Raw genomic sequence first — 20,627 nt, 5'->3', positions numbered from 1 at the left:
CGGAAGGGGACAGGTGGTTTAACAAACCACACACAGTTCTTAACACGTACATAATACACAGAGAAATGACAAAAAGAAGAGCCAGGCGGGTTTTAATAAAAAAATCTAAATGAATAACATAAAGCGACAGTCTTAATTGCTTTCCTATTTTTAGAATCAAGAAACTAAGTAATATACTTTCTGGTTTCTGCCTCGAAAATTAAAAAGCGAAGAAGAGGGGAAATAACGTTGCAGGAGACAACGTACAAAAGAAACAATCAACACAAATGTCTTTCCTAAACCACAGAAGATAATAGTACTTGTGTAGAATTTGAAAAGATATTTCACTTACTTTGTTTATCAGAAGAGATTTTTATCAACAAAATCAAACCAGTAAGAAATAACCATCACCACCACCACCAATCCATTCAAATGTTCAAGTGAAGCAATTCACATTCAAATCATCAATATTCCAATTCACTTTCGAGTGGCCATATTGGATACTCTTCTGGTCGGAAAAGCTTTGGGTTTCTAAATTGACAGACTTACATCATTCAAATCTATTGAAAATAATATCTGAAATGGGCTCGTTGATTTGCAAAACGCACTTTCACTTCCAATTGGCGCGAATTTGACAAAGCGCTCATCAGTGCAACCGTCTGCTGACACAAGTCTCAGCTGCTCAACATAAATCCCCCATGAAGTGTTTAATTAATATTGTCATTAATCAATGAGTTGGATCATTCATTCCTTAAATATGGAATTAAATGAACCAGATAACATGCACATTACATAATTAAATGTCATTGTTTAAATGCTTCATTCATTAAATATGGTATTAAATAAATCAACATTTGGTTAATTTGATTACTAATGGTTATATGTAAAAAAAAAAAAGAAAATTATTTCTGTATTATTTCATGACCCTGCCAAACTCGCGCATCAGTTAGGTGGGCGGGTCCTAATTAATGACAATTTGAATTTGCGTGTGTGCTGACAAGTGTGCTTTTCTGCTTCTGTCAGTTGAGTGCGAGACGGCAACTTGCCAATACATCGCCACCGGCTGGAATTTCAGATTAATGTCCGGGTACACAGGTGCCACCTGGCAATTCAAAGATGGAGCTAGTCTTCCCTGCCGTTGAAGCCAACGTGGAGATGACCGACATGGGGTCGTCGCACCTTGGGGTGTACAAAGCCACGGACAGCGCCCAGAGCAGCAACGTCAAGACATTCCAACTTGGTAGATTGCAGGGAAAGTCCTTTTCTGTCACGTTTCTGGCCTCAGAGTCGGTTTTGAGAAAAGTGCTGATCTGGCCCAACAAATTTCCTGCAATAAAAGAAAACTTCCAAAAGGGGGCAGTGTAGCATTTCTTTTCTTTTGGGTGGTCCTCCTCCACTGGTCAAGTAGTTTCGACACATCTCTCGGTTCTGTGCTTGGCGTCGCTCGGCCCTCTTGCGAAAACACGAGAAATTAAATGTTCGTCCGTCCACACTTTTTTCCGTGCGCTACTTTCAGTGTGAGGAACATTCTTGTTTTGCGTTTTTGTATTCTCAAAGCATTACCTGACAGCTTGTTTGTCAGCAAAAACATTTAACTCTTCACGGGGACTTGTCCTGTCTGCCACAGAGAAACTGGTCACCACGGTGACCGTCGCAGCCAGCCAGACAAACCCGGTTCGGGGCAAAGCCTTGACCCTGACTTGCACCGGGACTTATCAGAACAGCCCCGTGTCGGGCATCACCGACTACAAATGGCAGAAGGACAACGTCATGTTGCAGACCAACAGCAAGAGGACGGTTTTGGGCCGGACTGTGACCTTTTCCTTTTTGGCCGTGGTCGACAACGGCACGTACACGTGCAAGGCCGCCTACAAGAAGTCCGCCGACTTCACCTTGACCATCACCGCGGGTGAGTACCAGCCAGGGTTTGACTTGAGCAAACGGACGTCAGGCGGACCAAAGGCATTTTTGCGTGTGTGTTGTGTGTACGCCACTTTTCAGGGGGCGCTGTGGCCTCGTCCTACTCGCCGGCTCTGCTGGTGACGGTGACCCTGATGCACATGCTGCGTCACATGTTCTGCGATTAGATCGCCAGGTTAGGATGCCACCGCCGAAGTTACCACGCGGCCAACCCTTGTTGACGACATTTTGTTTTTGTGCTTGTGGCCAGCTTGTCCTGGCAGACGGGAGCGGATCGCGGGACTCGCCGCCGCCGTCTGTCCACACCCCACACGAGCTGTTGCTTCATTTGGAATCTCCTGCTATTAACTTTGTTTTTCTTCTGCGCTGTCGTTTGGTTTCAAGCTGAGGCTCGAGGGCCAGATCCGGTTTTGTGTGGCCCGCCACCAACGCAAAGCTGAAATGGAGGCAAATCTCAACGGGTGCCATCTTTTTGGCTAGCCATTAGCATTGACTTGGCTTGACTTGACTAAAGGGAGCCATCAATGAGTTGTGTATTTGGAAGAATGTGATCTGGATCTGCTTCGGCGAATGTTGCTTGACGACTCGTCAGCTGTTGTTTTCAGGAGAAATTTTAAAGCAGTTTTGCTTTGTAAAGCATTTTCATCAGTTTATGTAATTCTTCACTTGCTGTCCAGCAGCTGCTCTTCCTCGAATAAACATGAATGCGGCACACATGCTCAGTGTCCTTTTTGTTGCCCAAATGCTTTTGCCTCACTTGGAGGAGGTGGGCGGTGCCTTTTTCCCGCCAAATTGCTCCTCGTTTTCAGCCTCCAAGCTGGAGATGCTTCTTTTCCGCACTTTCATTTCCAAACACGATTGCTCACTAAATGGATAAAAATTTTCGCATCACATTCTTTTGGTTGCTCATTTGTTTGATTTGAACGGCTCGCTTTAGAGTTTCACTCGAAATATGGCGTCATTATTACTATTTGTGTTTTATTTTGAGGTTGGCGCTACCCGATGTGATTTTGCGCGTCTGCTGATGTCATGCTTTAAATAAATTTCTTTGCCTCTGGTGAATCTGCTTTGTGTTGCTTGTAACATTTTCAATGCGTTCGTTTAGCAGTGCCACTTGTAAAAGAAGCTTACGATACGCCTCATCTTTTTGAATGTTCAACTAGAAAAAAAATGAACTTTTCAAGCGGTCCGCTGTGTTTCGTGTTCAAACGTTTGACGCTACCTCTGCTCGGTCGTCAGCTACAGCGGTCCTTGTATCCTTCAAGAATTTTTTAAATCTTGTAAATGCTTCGTAAGGTTTTGTTTACGCAATTTTCCAGTCCACAGCTTGGCACGCTCGGCTTGTTAGCTTAACTGCTATCAGGGACCACCACACATTCGATCCGATTCCGCGCGTCAGGATCCTCGCACTCGCAATAAAAGCTAACACATCGTGTGGAGTGGGGTTGTGCTTTTATGGTGGTAAGTCCCGTACAGGAAGTTTTGCCAATTGTGCCACCGCCACGAACCCCCGCAGGAGGATGACATGTTTTGCCGACATCATTCTGCTACGCAGAGCCGAAGGAATCAAACTTAGGGAACGAATAGACGTTACTTGTGGGAAAACTACGATGTTTGACATTTTGCTGAAGAAATTGGTGTTCGGCTTGTGGCTCCGTAATGAATGGGCTTCGAGTGTAGGCTGTTGCATTTTATTTGTTCACCACTAGATGGCACTTAATTCTACATTCTGGACCTTTAATACTGTAGTACCAATTAAGGACTTTATTATTGTTAATGCTAAAATTGTTCCCACAGTGGGACATTGATTGAGTGCTTATCAGGGTTCGAGAGTAGTTTTTAATCATTACAGTTACTTTTTATTTAATTTTGACTTGTTTTTCAAATCCAGGTAGTTTAAATTAGTTTTGTGCGCTGAAATATAAGAAAATGAATCTACCGTGTACATAAATAATGAGGGGGGGGGAATCCCCGGGTCTGGATTTGGGCAAGCCTGCACGAGAGGGAGAGCAGACTGCACTAAGTGACGTCACACCACGTGGTTGACAGGTGTTTTTGGCAGAAGAGCGTTGGCAAATCTCGTGACTCTCCGCCTTCTCGCTTGCAGCCAATCAAATACTTTGCCGGTCATACTGACGTCATCGCCTCGTCAGCCGGCTCCATTTAGTTGCGTGGTCGGCACGGGACCAACATTAGCTCCCATTCCGCATTCGAGCGCAAGTCATAGGAAGCATCCTCATCATCACCGTCAACCACTTAAACAGCCGCCGTGATCTTCTGCATGCGACATGACACATGCTCGTCGTTCATGACTTTTCTGTTTATTTGAAGAACGCCATCACACAAGTTGATGCCAATCAAGTCATTCCCTGTTGTAAATGTTTTGAATCTGTCAAGTGATGTCACGTCACACCAAGCTGTAATCATGTCAAAGTGTCGTCATTCATGTCCTGACCTAGTCAGGATGTCACGCTGATTTTATGATGTCAAGGTTTGTCGTGACATCATCACAATGTCAAGGTGAGTTCAGGTCGTCAGTGTGTTGTCATGATTGTGTGAGCCTTTATCATATCGTGCCGTCAGGATTATGTATAAAGCTAACGTCACGTCACGACGATATCACAGGGATTTTTTTGTCGCCATGTTGTCATCAGATTCGTCATAATTTTTAAAACTGATCGTTCACGTCCTGCCGACTGAATGATGTTACGTTACATCGAGCCGTGGCACGCTGATGACGTCACGTAATGCGCCGCGATCAGGCCTTAGGACAGCCGAGGAGCTGGAGGTTGAACGCGTACTCGTCCATGTTGGCGGTTTGCGCTGAGCAGGCCGGATCTCCACATTGGGCGGGCCACGGCTCCAGGGTGGCATCGGCATCCAGGGGGAGGCGGAACCTGAGGACCAAGACAGCACCGTGAGAGGCGGGGGGGCGGGCAGGGCGTCGCCGTTCCCCAAACGGGCGGTGCGCTCACCTGGGGGCGTGACCCACTCGCACCTCGGAGCCACTGGACCCGGTCAGCAGATACTGCTGGTCCAACTCCACATGGACCAGGGTGCACGTCACCTTCTTCACGAGCTCCACTTCCGAGCCGGAACTCAACGCCGCAAACCCTAAAAAATGCCACGTGACACACACAACATGGCCGCCACAGTTGCAACTGCATTGTACAAAGATGATGCGCAAGTTTGACCTCATTTACATTTTCTTAAATGATCTATCACTAGTTTCATTGGGGACAATTTTGGACTTGAGTCTTCGGGCTCTCATGTTCCGATTGAGTCTCTTGGACTTACCTGGATCCGTGTTCTTGAGAACTTCACGCACACTGGCTGTGTAGGTCACAAAGTCACCTTCTGTTTGCGAAGACTTGACTTGCAGTTTATAAGCTGCAAACATGGAGTGGTGTCACGCCAGCGCCGCGTTCAGGCGTCAGTGCACAGAGCGGGACGTTGCGGTGTTCTTACCGTACTTGATGTGGGATTGACACGTTTCTTGGAGGCGTTTGGCGGCAGTCAACGTCAAGTCTGAGTCGGCTCTGTATGTCGCACACGCAGCTAAAATAAAAAAGTTTTGAAAAAATGGAACAGCATCTTGAGCACTGGCAACCAAACGGAGGCGGGGGTGGAGTCACCTGTCATGCACTGGCACTGGTCAGCCACACAGAGGCGCTGCAGCTTCTGTTCCTTGTAGGAGAAGGCTTTGCCACACAAACTTCCTGCAGCAAGAACAACATTCATTTCCATTGACGCAAGTTTGTTTGCGTCAGCCAGTATCCAGCGCAACGGCAACGCCCTATTAGCAAGCTAGCTATGCCGCTATTGCGAGAATGCGTCTTCCTCGTAAGGAGAAAGCAGGAAAGCAACCAGAGTGAAATTGCATATTAATAAAATTGTCTTGTATTGTAAAAGACAGTCTGACTGGAAGCGTGATTTCCCCCCCATCTGCGGCCCCTTGACAAGGTTTCTTAATTTTCACCGTGTGCGATCAGGGAATGTTGTTCATGTTTGTCATTAAGCCCTTTGAGACTCGTTTGTGATCTAGGGCTATATGAATAAACGTGACTTGACTAGAGCGCCCCGTGACTTCATGATTAGTAGGTGACAGAAAGAGAGGAAGAAATGACTTTTAGCTTTTCCCTGCCAGAAACGCAGGATGGGTAAAAGGGAAAAAAAAAAGAGCCACTTGCGGCAAACGCAGTCCTTTTAAAACGCCTCGTGCCCACATCACGGAAAGAAGGTGAAAGGGGATGTAACTTTCAGCTTTTTCCCTGTCAGGGCGCCAAGGGAAAAAAAAAGAAAAAAAAGTCTTATTGGACAGAAAGTGTGAGGACAGCTGTGACCACTTCAGATCGCCCAGCATGGCAAAGGTGTGCGACGGCCCCCGTTCACAACTAGTCCAATCCAATAGGACCACAAAAGCTTTTTGAACTTCAAACATCATCCACGAGGACTACACAACTACAGACAGTCAAAGCGATAAGCAACAAGCCAGCCCAGAATGTCCCCGTTTAGACCTTCAAGCCTCCTCCATGTGGATTTTGATGTTGTCACCTTTGTCCTGCGGCTCAGAAACAGTTAGCAGGGACTCGCTTGCTCCGCCCACCTTGAAGCCAGTGCGGATCCGAAAGCCGATGCACAGAAACGACTGGGACGGAACCTGGACACCAGACAGGAAGTCACCACAGGTGGCGCAGGGGTAATGGATTTGCAAGGGAAGGTGTCCGGGTGTTTCGGCGCTCACCGAGTCCATCTGGATGACGACCGTGTTACCTTGAAGCTCATAGTGCGAGATGACAGGCTCCATGGTGTCTCTGAACTGGAACAGGTTTTTTTTCTCTTATTATTCACTCTGTGCCACACCAGTGACTGATGATGACATCATCGGTCTCGGGACTCGCCTGTCTCAGGTCCTCCAGGTGCGCCTCCACGCCGGTCGGCAGCTGGATCTTCATCACGGTCATCGAGGACTCAGTCACCAGCTCGTTGGGAGGAGGCTTGTACCTGCACGTGAATTTTTTGCAACCATCTTTGATGTCATTTTATTGGCTTTGGGTTGATTACGTTTTTCAAGGTACTTTTTTTGGGCTCAAATACCTCCTGTGATTTTGAATGAGCGATTTTCTCATTACTATTCAAAGCTATCCACAGAGCTGGACACTTGAAATTTTTTTGCCAGTCAGTCCCCCGCTCTCCGGCCGCGATTTGGGTACCCTTCCGGCCTCGACCCACCGGCATTATTCATAAAAATTGTCGGCTCTCGACCCCATTACCTCCAACCCAAAATAAAGCATCTGTGCAGGACGCCGGCGTGGGAGAGATGCTAACTGCAGACGTTGATTTAAAAATCGTTAGCTGGATAAGTTTCGATTCAAATCCGCTAGCTTATTATGGTGGGAAGTGTTTCATCAAACTGAAGTGGGTTAACGTCTCCTCCTCCTTCTTCTTCTCCAAGAACGAGCCCAATGCAAGTAAGTACACACTTTTACGCTTTTGACGCATTCTGAGGCAATTTTTGTCATTTGTCCAATTCGCAGAGCAGCATAGTTGAGCCCTTTTTTACAATGTGTATCTCCCCACCACCCTGTTCCGCCCCCGGGACGGACTGCCCAGCTCTGGATATTCAATATGCAAATAAGCTTTCCTCCCAATACGTGGGCGTTTTGTGGCCACCGTGGGTTTTTGTTGTGTCGGTTTCTTTTACAATTTCGTGAGCCGTCGGCGGAATGGTGGCCAGCCAAAGCGCACTCTGAAGCAACGTTTTGATTTTACCTACATCCGCCTGCAAGGTGAGACTGCGCCAGCTCTCTGAAGCGGACTGACGCTTAAAACCCAGAAATGCAACCGCGTTGACAAAGCCGCCCTCCTTTTTCTGTTCCTCCCCAAATAATGTCTTTCAACGCGTCTCAGGTAAGCAGGTGATGCAGGCGCGTAGGCGCCATCGGTCGTTTTTCCTGAGTTGAGTGGGCAACGTATCGCAACCGCTAAATGGGCGGCGACGGGTCAAATCTGTCACGCATGCAAACGACAGACCGCATAGATATCAAACTTTTGTCATTTGTTCAGATTGGTGAAAAATCTACTCCAGAAAAGTAACAAATATTCGTGCTACTAGTTAGCACCGAGGCTAACGGCTAATTTGTCTTACTTGGCACATGCTGACAGGTGTGGTTCACGTATGCTGGGGCCTGAGAAGAAGAAGAAGAAGAGCCAACGTTAAGGGTGAGCAGACAGGTGGAGCGGCAGCCGTTTTGTATGTCTTACCGTCCTCCACGTCTGCGCCAACCATCTCAATGCTAAGGTCAAAGTTGCAGTTGCGAGAGGGCGCCGTGGTCTGGTAGTATGCTGTCTTCATCTGACACACAAAATTTCAGGGCGGACTCCAAGTGCATCATGGGAAAATGTGTTGATTGAACTAAAGCCACACCCACCTTGACGCTTGACACACCGTTCCCAAATCCCGTAGAAACGATGACGTCATCGTTCTTCAACACCTGACAGCAAAGACAATAACTTACAAAGAACTCGTCTTGCCGCTGAGTCTTTAGGCCAGGCGTGCCTCAGTCCGATCCTCGAGTGCACCTATCCGGCCTGTTTTAGATGTCTCCCTCCTCATTCAAACGATCTGGATCTTTATCAGGATTCTGCAAAGTTTGCTGATGAGCTGATCATTTGAATCATATTTGTTGGAGAAGGGAGATGGAGGCAGTCTTGGGCCACCCTGCCCCAAGCTCTCATGAGCTAACTGATTATTGAGGCCAGTGCAGTGTGCGTGTGTGTGTGTGTGTGTGCGTGTTCTCGTGTGATTTTTGAGTCTCTAAACTCTCATGCTGTGATTGTCTCGTTTCTGATTCAGTCTCCAGGCTCTTCAGATGTGATTGAGCCTCTACAAGGGTCACCAACTCCAGTCCTTGAGGGCGCCTATTCTGCATGTTTTTGAACCAGAGCTGGCAACTTCAGTTCTAGGGTCTCATATTGGGACTGGATTTCTCCGCTCTCATCTTGACATTGAGTCACTAAGCTTGTTATTGATATTGTTACAAATGTCATGACGTCAATTTTCCAGAGCGATCCAGGTTCAAGCGTGAGAGAAAGCAATTGGCAGTCAATACTGAACCTTTGCTAACTCAAGCCCCTCCCTCTCACCTGGATGGGTGTGGCCACTGTCCGTCGAGGGCTAAGGTGAACCCGAGCCAGCGTTCCTTTGTGTTCATAGCGGATGTTGATGTTTTGGTCAAGTACAGCACGAGGGACCACCCGGCTGTACTCAGTCAAAGCCTCCAGTGTCAAACTAGTGTCCTGATTGACAGGAAGTTGAAGGGTCAAACAAAAAGTCGGCTGAGAATGGGGTGGCGTTGAGGTACCTGCACGGAGTAGAATCCTTGTCCGTAGTGCTGATCTTGGGTCAGCCAGGACACAATGGGGTTGGCATATGGGATCCGGCCCTTAAAACACCAGGTGTGTGTGTGTGTGTGTGTGTGCGTGCGTGTCAATCAACACGATCACATCAAAAACACAGACAGCCAACCAGAAAGCAGCACCTTCAGCAGCATGGTGAGCAGCACATACGCCGTCGTCTCCACGGTTAGGCCACTGGATTGGTCGGGTCGGAGCCAATCTGAAGCTGTACCGGACTCCTGCCAATACCTGAGCGCAGCTGGGTGTCCTGCACACATACACATGCGTAAGTGCACATGCACGCACACACACACATACAGGCACACACACGTAACGTACGCGCGTACCTTTTTGCCTGGCCAGCGTCTCCAGACTTTTGATAAGCGTAATGCTGGTGGTGTCGTTCGGGTCGTAAAGCGTCAGGGCGTATGTGGCCAACGCCCGTACATACACGCTCTTAACCGTCAGGGCATGCTGGGAAATGTAGTTGGCGGCAGACCTCATGCTGTCGTCGTGGAACTGAAGAAGGAAACCAGAGAGAGGCTGTGCAATTGGCTGTCGGGAGCAGCAAGAAGGAGACGAAAAGGTGGAGTCACCTTGAGTTGCAGGATACGTTCTCTGATGCCGGTCGCCCGACGTAGAGCGATGAGGACCAGTGACGTCAGGTACAGCGAGCGCTCCACTGGCTCCGTCCCCTTGGCCTGTAACCAATCACAGAGGTTGCAGATGTTGGAAAAAGAACTCCCGCACAATTGCGGTCCGGAGGGCTAGACTTTCCATGAATTTGTTGGCTCTGAAGGAGGACGTGTCTGAGAAGGAACCATCTCGGTTCTGAGCGTTCCGAATGAGCCACGACACAGATTCGGACAGAGCTTGGCGGTCCACCTGAAGCACGGAATCCACGGTAGCCAAGGTCCGAACCGCCGCCGCCGTCAGCCTGATGAAAAGGAAACCGCTACGTGGTAAAGTGAACTGCACGTGTGAGGGTGCGTGTGTGTGTGTGTGTGTGCGTTCTGACCAGGTGCTGGCTTCCCTCTTGGTCCACATGCTGAAACTGGAGTCTCCGCGTCGGAAAGAACAGATGCTGACCATTCCTGACCACACACAATCATGTTTTTCATCTCTTTAACTCACTACATTGTATCCATCGCACGGCTTTGTGTCCACCTCACTCCAAGCAAACATCATGTAAACAATAATGTGATAAAGCAAAAGAACCTTCTTTGATTTTCTGCCTCATGTGGGCTGAGTTCTCCTGGATGTCTCTGCCCAGGGTACCCCAACTCCGGGTGGTCTCCAAATATTGGTAGACCAGGGCCTGGAGGAGGACCCTGCCCAGCTCGGCCTCCAGTGAGCCACTGGGAAGGTTGACCAGCTGTCGGAGGCCTTCAGGGTCTAAGACCACTGCCAGGGTATCTCCCAGAACTTCACCTGGAACCCCCCGCCCAACACACACACACACAGAAACACACACCAACACACGCGCCGGTGAGTGGCAACAACCCTTACATACTGTTCAGGGCAAATTTGACCCCTTTTGACTTTTGACAACAAGAAAGAAAAACAAAATGTGCGTACGCTGAGGTTGTACCAGGTCAAACTGGACTTTGGTCTACTGAAGTGGGGTTTAGATTTACAATCATTCATATTCATTTGCTATCTATTCGTCCGTTTTACAAATTCTTCCTGGGTTGGAGGCATCCAACCAATTGGCGCACTTCCTTCCAAGGGGATTCTGAGGTGTTCCCAGACCAACTGAGAGACCAAGTCTTTTCAGCATGTCCTAGGTCTTCCTTTGTGCGTCCTCTCAGAGGAAGGCATCCAGGAGACATTTGAAACAGATGCACGAGCCTCCTCATTGGACTCCTCCGAACATGGAGAAGCGCCTTCATAGACCACTCAGCTATTGCCGTCTAATTATTACGATTATTTTAAGATGACTAGACACGTGGTCATTCATTTATTCAGCGTTGGACCGGGCGAGTGACCACACTGTCCTGACCCTGACTGATCATCACAAGCGCAGCACAGTCATCGACGAGGCGGCCACCCATTTTTATCTATCCCAGTTTGATAATGCCATCACAGTGCCTAAGGCGAGCGCCACGTAACCAACCACCAGCAAGTGGCAAAAACATTTTGCTGCCTCATTCATATTTGACAAATGCAATATTCATGACAATGCCGTGCTGAGAGTAGTGGGCGCGCGTAGACCAGATTATTGCCAAATGTTAGACTTTAATGAAGCCAACAGAACCACATGGTGTGCATTACTGAGGCCATCAAACTAGAAGCCGAACACCTCTGCTGCGCTTTGGCTGCTCCGTTGTCAAGGATTCCAGAGAGAGTCCAGTTTGGTGGTGCTGAGATCTCATCTCAGGTATTTGTTGCTGATGGGACCAAATATAATTGAGACTGCGGTCCTCAGTTGGAAAATGGGTGACTTTTGGTATTTTGACGGTGTGTGGAACGGGTGGATCACATGACCATAGCAGTAGGCATTCATTATCCTGCAGAGACTCCAAATGATGACATCATGACAGATTGTTGCATGGATCACATGGCACTCGCGAGAACTCTCAATTTACGGCGGGTGGGTGAGGGAAGTTGGGATTGCTGTAGCCGTGAGCTAGACCTGGTTCAGCTCTGAAAACCAGGAAACATCTCACCATTGATGGTCAACATTCTTTCCACAACCGTGTTGGGAACCATATTGGCTGGCGGGAAGTTCTTCAACACCACCGTCGTCTTCTCGGAACCTGCGAAGACGACACCATCACATCAACCATTGCTAAAACTCGGCTCACTCAACGCAAGACTTTATCATGTTTGGAAACTACAGGCACCTTGATACTTGGAACGAGCAGAGACGCAAGTGTCTACTAGTGACGAATCCACTTGTGTCCCCATGTCTAAATACACGCACGTCTGGTCTGTTCTTTGGTGTTGTGCTGCCATACATCCCCAAAAGGTTTACTCCCCCACCCCCATAGCCTTCAAAAATATATATTATTGATATTTTGTGAAGATTTTCGAATGACATAGTAACTTCTTTGCGGATGCATTGTAGAGGCCGCTTGAAAAGATACAGAAGGAGAACCACCCGCGAGTGCGTCTGAAGCCATTTGGCTCCTCTGTACCGTAGAGTCCCTGTGGGTCCAATATGCCACCGGAATAATCTTCCATCTTCACTCCTTCAGGCTGCCAACAAGCAATCAGCCGTCATTCACAGAGTCACCTTTGACATTTGACGTTGGGTTGCGCTGAGTGCCTACCACCACTCGCAGCTTCTTCTCCACGATGTCCTGCGTTCCCTGGGTCTGAGTCTTCAGGGTGAAGGTCAGCGTGTGTTCTCCGGCCTCCAGCCCCATGAGGGTGAACGCCACCTTGGCCACGCTCCTCGCCGGCAGCAGGCTCCATTGGCAGACGGTGTGCCGAAGGCCCGCCCCCGCGGCAGCCGGCCGGGATTGGAACAGGCACACCTGTGGCCCCACCGTTAGCGTCACGCAGAACTGAGGAACAAAAAGGAGAACGATGCCGTCTGACAAGCAGCAGAGAGGCTCATGTGAAAGGGCGTCTGCCATACCATGACGCTATCCGCCTGCTGGTTGTACACGGAGCCGCTCAGCTCCAGCTGCTCGCCGCGGATCACCTGATAGGGAAGCGGCACGTCCACGCTGAGCGGCAGCTGCACGGACACCCGCACCGCATCTGACACGCAGATACCTGCAGGAGAGCCTCGCAAAGCTGGAGGGAGGAAGGAGGGAAGTGGCGAAGCAAGAAGGAACCATTCTCACCGTTCCGGAACATTCCGATGGCCTTCAACTCCCATGTGGTCAGCGAGTCGGGAAGCGTCCTGCTGACAGACAACTGAACTCCTCTGCAAACACAACAAACACGAGTTCCTGTTGCGCATCCTTGACTTGCAGGATGTCGAGGATGATTTTTTTTTTTTTTGTGTCAACCATTTTACCTGGTAGGCTGGACCTCCCATAGCCAGCTTTCGGGGAAGAAACTCCTGACGAGAGACGGCGCCGCATCGAAGTCAGCCCCCAGGTCTAAATTTGCACACAAACCTGCTACGTTGGCTTTCGGGTGTTTTGTGCTGCGGGGTGTCACAAAGACAATACTTCCTGTCTGCTGTTCTACTTCCTGTCTACCTCACATTGGTTTTGGGGGCATCAGATGCTGCCTACGTTTCATTGTCCTTTTTCCAAGTTATCGTTTCTAGCCCAAAAGAGACCTGTGCGCAGCCCTTCCTATGGGTGTTCCTCAGAACCTCTTCCAAGAAAAACCAGGCCGAGCAGGGCTCTGATGTCACTGCCATCTGATTATGAGACTGCAAAGTGACTTTGTCACACTATGCGGCTCACAATATGTAACAACAGATGAAATAGGGAAGCTTTTGGTCCAAATTTTGGCGGGTGCCGCTCGCCCAGAACGAGGGGTCTCCAGTTCTCTAAAATCAGGGCGAGCGTGTCCCGTGGGACATACCAAAGGTCTTGACTGCGATGACCACGTACTGAGTCTAAACGGTTTGCCGGCCCACAACCGACGGGCTTCGGACAGCGCAGGCTAAAGACGACAAGCTGCCGGGTGGAAGCAGCTCGAGCAACCGAGCCAATGGACATGACGCGTTCAAATTGTTTACGAGTTTCAGTTCCACTGGTACTAGGGATGTAAAGATTCATCGAAAATCCATTTAATATCGATATAAGCTGCTCAAAATATACATAGAAAATAATCAATTTGCAACGCCGTTGTCTTAAATATATTTACAAGTATTTATTTTAGTATTCCTAGGTAGTTTCATTATAATACTGGAATTCTGCATAGTGTATAGTTTTTGGTTCCACTCAAAATGCACAAAACGTTTAGACGCTCGAGTCGAAATCGGGAACTGAAAATCGAGAATCGAATCGAATCGGGCTTGAGTGAATCGTTACATCCCTAACTGGTACATATGAAATTGTAAATATGGTCGAGTATTTTTGTAAAACACAATATCTCTAATCTCGTTGCACACTTGAGTACAATGACAATAAAGGGATTTCTATTTCTATATATGTGTACTATACTATATTATTATGTCTTGGTGGCTGGCTGTCTCGTGCAGGCTTAGATCCGGAAAATAATTTTTTAAAGTCTCTGTCATTTGATGGGCTGTGATTTGCGACATCGCCACGTCATGGAACGGCGATTCATACTTTTCCAATCTTCATCACTCATTGTGCACTGCCAGTAGGCTACACAGTTGAGTTGATCCCGACCCAGTGCCGCCCCATTTAATTGGCGTCTGTTGTAATGGAAACGCAAGAGAGACCAAGCCAAGTGTGCTCCGTTGCGGGACTTGTCATGCTAAAGCCGCTACTGACCGTGGCGGCCCAGGATGAGGTTCTGGTCCTGGTCCAGATGCTGCTGGACGAACTCGCAGCACTTTGTGAAGACGAGGCGACATTGCACGTGATGCGCCACCCGGCGGATGCTCTGCTGGGCAAAATGGTGGCAGGTCACAATCTTGGGGATGTACTTCATGCCGTACTCACAGCACGGTGCCAGCGGTCCGAACGAGGCGACTGCACACACGGATGGCGCTCAACAACACAAAGCATCGCGACGTGGACCTCGTCCACAAGTGTGAGATGATTGACAGGTGCCGTCATACCTTTCGCCCTCTTCATCTCTTCCGTCAGCGCTCGTTTGCTTCGCACGGCAGCCGTGCACGCCGCACCTATGTCGGACATGGACACAATGGACTCCTCGCTACTTTTTGTCCGCTTGGATATTACCCGGCACCATCAACCTACCGCCGGGTGTCGGCTGCGCGTTGGCATTGGTGATGAAGGTGAGGCCAGCCAATCGGAAGACGTCTGCCGCGTCTTTGCCGCCGCCCCCTCCGCAACCTTGGTCGCTTTGCTCGATGTGACGAAGCACCTGAGGGTACGCCCACATCCTGTTAGTTACATCCTAATGTCCTCATGTGGCGAGGTCCAGTTACCATGGTAACAGGGTCTCTATAGTTGGGGTACAGGTGATAGAGGGCAGAGTCCACGGCAGAGAACGCCACCAGCCCCTCCTGATTGGTCCTGATATCCAGCTGCAAGGCATCCTTTGGCCTGTAGTCTCGCCTCTTATACGACAGTTCAGTCTGCTTGCACGAACGCACACACGGGCACACACGCAGACTCATCAAAACCACATACAACAGTAAGCATACACGTTTGTCACATGTCACAACCACTCGGTGCGTGTGCGCGGCGGGTGCCGGGATTCCCACCCGTAGTCCAGCGACGCAGGCGTCTGTGACTTTTAGCCACACGGAATCGGCAACCAGCTCGGATGCGCCCTCGCCGTGCAGGATGTAGTAAACCAGCAGACGTACGGATGGCACCATGGCGTCTGTCACCAGGAAGCTCAGTGTTTGCTGGTGATCACCGCTGGCAACAAACTTGTGGCTGCCGAAGTGAACCGTCTTGCCTTTGGACAGCACCTGAGATGCGCGCGACGTCGCTCAGCATGGCAGTGGGAAAACTGAGGTGCTAAAGGAGGTCGTCAAGCAGGCGTCCTCACCTGGAAGCTGAGTGCCTTGACGGGCACGTAGGCGGGCGTGGACGAGTACACCTTGATGTTGGCGAAGCGGCCCACCTGGAGGGCCTGGCCGGACAGCGGCAGGTCAATGTACAGGTAGCGGCGGTTTGGAGACTCGTACGCCACCGGCGTGAGAATGAGGCGAGCCTGACTGGCAGCCGGGAGAGACGGGTCTGACGTCTCCAACTGCAAATATGGCACATTCAGAACAGTGACTGTGTCAGAACCAGAGATGGGCATTCCATACCAGCCAACGAACCGTTTGGGGGATGGAGGAAGTGTTTCTTCAAAAAACGACAGAGTAAGCAAGGACGGAAGTGGGTTGTCCCTATGTCCGTCTGTCCGTCCTTCCCTTTAACGGTCCTTAAGTACCCACGGACGGACATTGGACTGATGACTGACCGAAACACGCCCAGCCTGTCTCGCGCGTGTAATCCGCCAATACACGACTTCAGAGCGAATGCGAACTATCACAACGCAACGCTTGGCTCATGCGTGTTCATCGTGTTGACAAGAAGAGCACTTGTCCTCCGTTGGAAAAAGGTTTAGGAAAAAAAAACAATTCAATCCACCTCAGCCGGTGAAGAAAGCCGGCAATGTTGTATGCCTCGGATACTCAAAGCCCAAGCAGCAAGTAGGAAAGCTCCCGCAGCGTCAAACATGGACGCTTATGGTTATAACAAATTCATAACATGTTAATAATATGTTAGTAATAGGTAATTAAGGAGTCAGTATGTTAATGGCGTGTTGACGGCACGTTACTAAAAAGTTGACGGTCAGCATGTTCAGTACCGTGAGCGAGGCCTTTGTGGCCGTGGCGGGCGTGTTGCACACAAAAATGGCAAGGCCATCCGATTGGCTCTTGGTGCGCTCAGGGCAGACTTTGATGTCCAGTTCTCCGTTGGGACTCCACACGCGCTGCTGGGACACATGCACTGCAACCTGGCTCACCGGCTGCTCCAGGTGGTCCTTCACCACCACCTGCCGCCACCACATGAGTCCATGTGGAAGAGAGTGAGCGAGTGAATACTTGGATTTGGGAGGATGGCTGACAGCCAGTGAGATGTCAACTGGATGGTGAGTGAGGGAATGAGTGAGTGAGTGGAAAAGAAATGAAGGAAGGTGTGACGAAGGCAATCAGTGGATTTGTGAATAATTGAGCGAGTGAAGGCGTGAACAAGTGAGATGGGGATGACGTGAACGAGCCAATGAATAAGTGTGTATGCAAGTGAGTGCATTAAATAGAGAATAAGCCAGTAAGTGGGAGTGAAGAATTGAAAGAGTGAGTGAATAAATAAGAAAAAGAAAGAATACATGAGTGTGTGTGTGCGTAGGTGAGTGAATGAGTAAAGCAGACATCACCTGGACATTGTATGGAAGTCCAGGTTTGATGAAAGGGGGCGTGGACACCAGCGTCAAACTGTAAGGTGATTTCACGAACTTCACAGCTGAAAACTCCGCCTCCTGGCTGATACCACCTGAGTCATGAAGGAGACGTTAGCTGAACAGGAAGTTCTTCTCTGTGTACACGTGTGTGGTGTGTGCGTGTGCGTGCGTACCATATTCCTCCTGGAGCAGCACAGCAATATACAAGAACTTCCCAATGAGAGCGAGAAGGTCTTTGGGTCCGTCATGTCTGGACAAAACCTCTTTCATGTTGACACACACGTCCACCTCACCGGATGACGACAACTGAACATAGAAATGCGCAGTTTGACGACATACGCTCAACACAAGCATGAGAGCAACTCGAAGAAGAAGAAGAAGCAGATGGTCTGACTCTCTCTCTGGTCACGGAGTTTGGGATGATAACGGGAGCTTTCTTCTGGCTCACGTAGCCGAAGCGCAGGAAGAGTTCACCAAAAGAAACCGGTGCACCGTGAAGATACCTGACAGCAACAGCAAGACAAGGACCACAAGGTCAAGGTGGCCAACACCATCCAGAAGATCAAGATGCATGACGGGAAGTGTTTGCTCACCTGGCCTCCACTTTGAAGCAGAAACGCAGAAAGTTGCCGAAGCTGATGTAGTTTACTTCAGGCTGGACCACGATGGAAAAACTTGGAAGAACTGAGAACACAAACATCTTCAAACACATGGAACTGAACCAGGTCCATAGACTCTGACCTTAACCAGGGTCAGGACCACAGAGCATAGACTCTGGACCAGGCCCAGGCCCACACACGAGGACCTGCAACAGGACCTGGACCAGGACCACAGAAATGGACCTTAATCTGAACCCAAATTTGGCTCTCAACCTTGACCATAAACCTGAACCAGGAGCATAAACCTGGCTCACAACCATAGACCATGGACCGGATCTTGTCTCACCATATTCTCTAATCTCAAAATGAGCTGTGGCTTTGGTGCTGAAGAGGTCTGAATATGAGGCTTCGATGGACCAGATCCCCAACCTGGAATGACATCAGAAGATCAGGCCTGAGAATCCCTGGAAAGGGACTGGTTCTGGTCCTCAGGTCAGTACTTGGGTCTGATGGGAATCTTGAAGGGATTTTGCATGGACGGGATCCCGTTGTTCAGGTCCAACACTTCCTGCACGTCCACTGTCTGATGATCGGGATCCTGGTGGGACCACAATGACGACAACAACAAGGACAGTACACTTTCCAAGTCAGTCCATGAATGAGTGAGTGAAGGAGTTGGAGATCGAGAAAAGGAGTGAGCAGGTGAGGAACGAGTCAGCCAGCCAGTGGAGGAGTGAATGAATGAAGGAGTCAGAGAATAAAAAGGTGATGGAAGGTTGACGGGATATGGGAGGAGAGATGCGTGACTGAGCGAATGAATGGCTGAATGGGTGAGTGATCGAATGGATGAAAGGGTTGATGAATTAATGAATGAACAGTTGAATGAATGAATGGAAGGCCGTCCGCCCACCTTGAAAGTGAGGAAGACGCTGCGATTGGCCGGGTGAAGCTCTTGGTTCAGCGAAAACGCGCGCACCTTCACTACAAACCAGGAAAAAGGAAGTGATGTCACCCTGACTCCGCCCATAGCACAGGAAGCGCCGGACACGTCTCACCGCTCTGTGTGGGCGTGTACAGAGGTTTGTCGGTCTGGATGAACAGGAAGCCGTTTTGTCGAGTGACAGGAAGTGAAACGTGCTGGTTGATCTGCGCTGATTGGACGTGAAGGATCACATGATCCACACTCTTGTCCAGCTGGCCAGACAAGATCTGAAGACAAAGGGAGCCAATTGATTGGGCAGTCAGCAACGATTGCGAACGCTCGGACTACGTTGGCGATCGTTCCCTACGTTAACTAGTGCGACATTTTTTTGGGACCCAGTTAGTACACAATCGCGGACCATGATGGGCAAAAAAAATATTCCCAATCAATCAAAGAACTGCAAATAATTTTTGGGGTACATGAGTCAACCACACTCGCTCGCTCACCCTCACGGAGGCGATGGCCTGGTGCTGGTTCTGGGTGTTGAGGGTCACCACCTGACGGGCCAGAACCTGCAAGAGGGTGTTCAAGGTGGAGTGAGTGAACGTGGGATTGAACGTGTGACTGAGTGAGCAAGTGAACCTGGTGGTCCGGCGCCATGGAGGTCTTGATGAAGACGTAGACCCTAACCTCCTGGGTAAACCCGAACATCTGGACCAGGACCGTCTCCAGCGCATCCACGTGCAAAAGTGTGGGAGCGCTCACCAGATAGCTGAGGAAAAGGGGCGGAGATGGGATTGTACACTCCGCTCTCATTGGCTCGTGGCAGGAACACATGGAGTGCATTGTGAGAATATGCTCACTTTCCAGTCTGATCACGGCCAACATTTCTTTGCCCCAAAACAGGAAGCAAACAAAAGTTAGCATGATTGCATTGTAGCTAAGAGTCAGAAATTCGCCCCCCCAAAAAAACGTGTTTGACATGAACATGGTGGTGACTGTGAGGGCCGACCAGAGCGTGCGGCCGGGCCAGATGTGGCCCCCGGCCCCTACTTTGCACGGACAGTGGATGTGTCATTTGCATATGCTTGGCTCTAATCAATTCAGTTGACTGGGAGGAGCCTTTGAATGATTGACAGCTGTGACATGCAAACGCTTTTCATTGCTTCCAAGACGTCAGAAGGTGGTCGACACTTTGGAACGGCCAAATGCTTTTACGGTTTTGTGTCCGAATGACGTTCTCATGTTTTAGGGTTGCCTCCAATTCCTTCAGATGGGCCTTTACAGAGAAAACAAACGCATCGTCATATCTTCTGCAAATAAATAGGGATCTGTCACATGGCGGCCATTTTCCATTGGCACAAGGGCAGATTGCCAAATAATTGGCGTTATTTCTGAGCTGCATAGAAATGCGTGAACGCGAAGGGACGCAGATTCCCATTGCCCATCGAGACTTTCGTGAGACGCTTGAATTGTTTTCAAACAAAAATACTGGTTGTTAATGAATCAAATAAAACAAATATTTAGAAATAAAATGTTCATTCAATCAATGGAAGAAGAAGGAAATTAACTCACGTGGCCTGCTGAGCTCTCACCGTCCAACACACACACAAAAACAGCACACACACTTTCATGTTGCACACACACACACATACACAAAATAAGCTGATCCTCCAAATGTCGTCAAGTCGGAAGACAAAAGTCAAAAGTGAGTCGATTGCTTGGTTGACACACTTGACTTTTAACACGGCACCGACGCACAAACAAACATGCGATGGAACTTCCTGTGTGTGTAAAGTACGTGTGTGTGTGGGTGCGCGTGCAAAGGTCACCTG

The 20,627-nt window shown here is 49.3% G+C and overlaps 2 protein-coding genes across 3 annotated transcripts; one reads left to right on the top strand and one right to left on the bottom strand.

Moving 5' to 3' along the window:
• The first annotated feature begins 922 nt into the window (after positions 1-922).
• Positions 923-2,613, top strand: LOC148343587 (uncharacterized). Of its 2 annotated transcripts, none has more exons than XM_088282660.1 (4): positions 923-1,219; positions 1,607-1,889; positions 1,984-2,074; positions 2,150-2,613. In XM_088282660.1, exons 1-4 carry the CDS (start codon positions 1,096-1,098, stop codon positions 2,285-2,287), a joined length of 636 nt encoding a protein of 211 aa, XP_088138786.1. In that variant the 5' UTR covers positions 923-1,095; the 3' UTR covers positions 2,288-2,613. The 2 variants fall into 2 exon arrangements, with proteins under 2 accessions (XP_088138786.1, XP_088138874.1); XM_088282748.1 differs by having other exon boundaries at positions 1,607-1,888; positions 1,981-2,074; positions 2,150-2,291.
• Positions 2,614-4,204: 1,591 nt separating this feature from the next.
• Positions 4,205-20,573, bottom strand: c5 (complement C5). Its single transcript, XM_088281995.1, has 43 exons — positions 20,368-20,573; positions 19,435-19,564; positions 19,299-19,364; positions 18,926-19,079; positions 18,781-18,851; positions 18,371-18,468; positions 18,217-18,299; positions 17,865-17,955; positions 17,666-17,774; positions 17,445-17,577; positions 17,248-17,363; positions 16,678-16,866; positions 15,868-16,071; positions 15,575-15,787; positions 15,296-15,445; positions 15,105-15,231; positions 14,963-15,028; positions 14,673-14,873; positions 13,271-13,355; positions 13,095-13,177; positions 12,884-13,023; positions 12,573-12,809; positions 12,438-12,498; positions 11,967-12,056; positions 10,516-10,728; positions 10,316-10,391; positions 10,076-10,234; positions 9,894-9,999; positions 9,645-9,816; positions 9,441-9,565; positions 9,264-9,344; positions 9,046-9,198; positions 8,331-8,393; positions 8,164-8,254; positions 8,048-8,087; positions 6,801-6,903; positions 6,644-6,718; positions 6,454-6,559; positions 5,535-5,618; positions 5,368-5,457; positions 5,197-5,289; positions 4,875-5,013; positions 4,205-4,796 (listed from the first exon to the last, which is right to left on the bottom strand). Exons 1-43 carry the CDS (start codon positions 20,424-20,426, stop codon positions 4,658-4,660), a joined length of 5,064 nt encoding a protein of 1,687 aa, XP_088138121.1. The 5' UTR covers positions 20,427-20,573; the 3' UTR covers positions 4,205-4,657.
• Positions 20,574-20,627: the final 54 nt, after the last annotated feature.

The sequence above is a fragment of the Idiotropiscis lumnitzeri genome, chromosome 1 (genome assembly GCF_059441095.1).
Source record: "Idiotropiscis lumnitzeri isolate Australia: NSW breed Sydney's pygmy pipehorse chromosome 1, RoL_Ilum_1.0, whole genome shotgun sequence".
Taxonomy (NCBI): domain Eukaryota; kingdom Metazoa; phylum Chordata; class Actinopteri; order Syngnathiformes; family Syngnathidae; genus Idiotropiscis; species Idiotropiscis lumnitzeri.
This window is presented reverse-complemented; position numbering and strand designations above follow the sequence as displayed.

Bases quoted from the DNA above. Each gene is read 5' to 3' on its own strand.
- LOC148343587 (XM_088282660.1), top strand. From the start codon at position 1,096: ATGGAGCTAGTCTTCCCTGCCGTTGAAGCCAACGTGGAGATGACCGAC. The intron at 1,220-1,606 runs GTAGATTGCAGG...TGTCTGCCACAG, and splicing joins CGTCAAGACATTCCAACTTG to AGAAACTGGTCACCACGGTG. The intron at 1,890-1,983 runs TGAGTACCAGCC...ACTTTTCAGGGG, and splicing joins ACCTTGACCATCACCGCGGG to GCGCTGTGGCCTCGTCCTAC.
- c5 (XM_088281995.1), bottom strand. From the start codon at position 20,426: ATGAAAGTGTGTGTGCTGTTTTTGTGTGTGTGTTGGACGGTGAGAGCT. The intron at 17,578-17,665 runs GTCAGACCATCT...TTCTATGTTCAG, and splicing joins ACTCCGTGACCAGAGAGAGA to TTGTCGTCATCCGGTGAGGT. The intron at 15,232-15,295 runs GTAACTGGACCT...GCGTACCCTCAG, and splicing joins ATAGAGACCCTGTTACCATG to GTGCTTCGTCACATCGAGCA.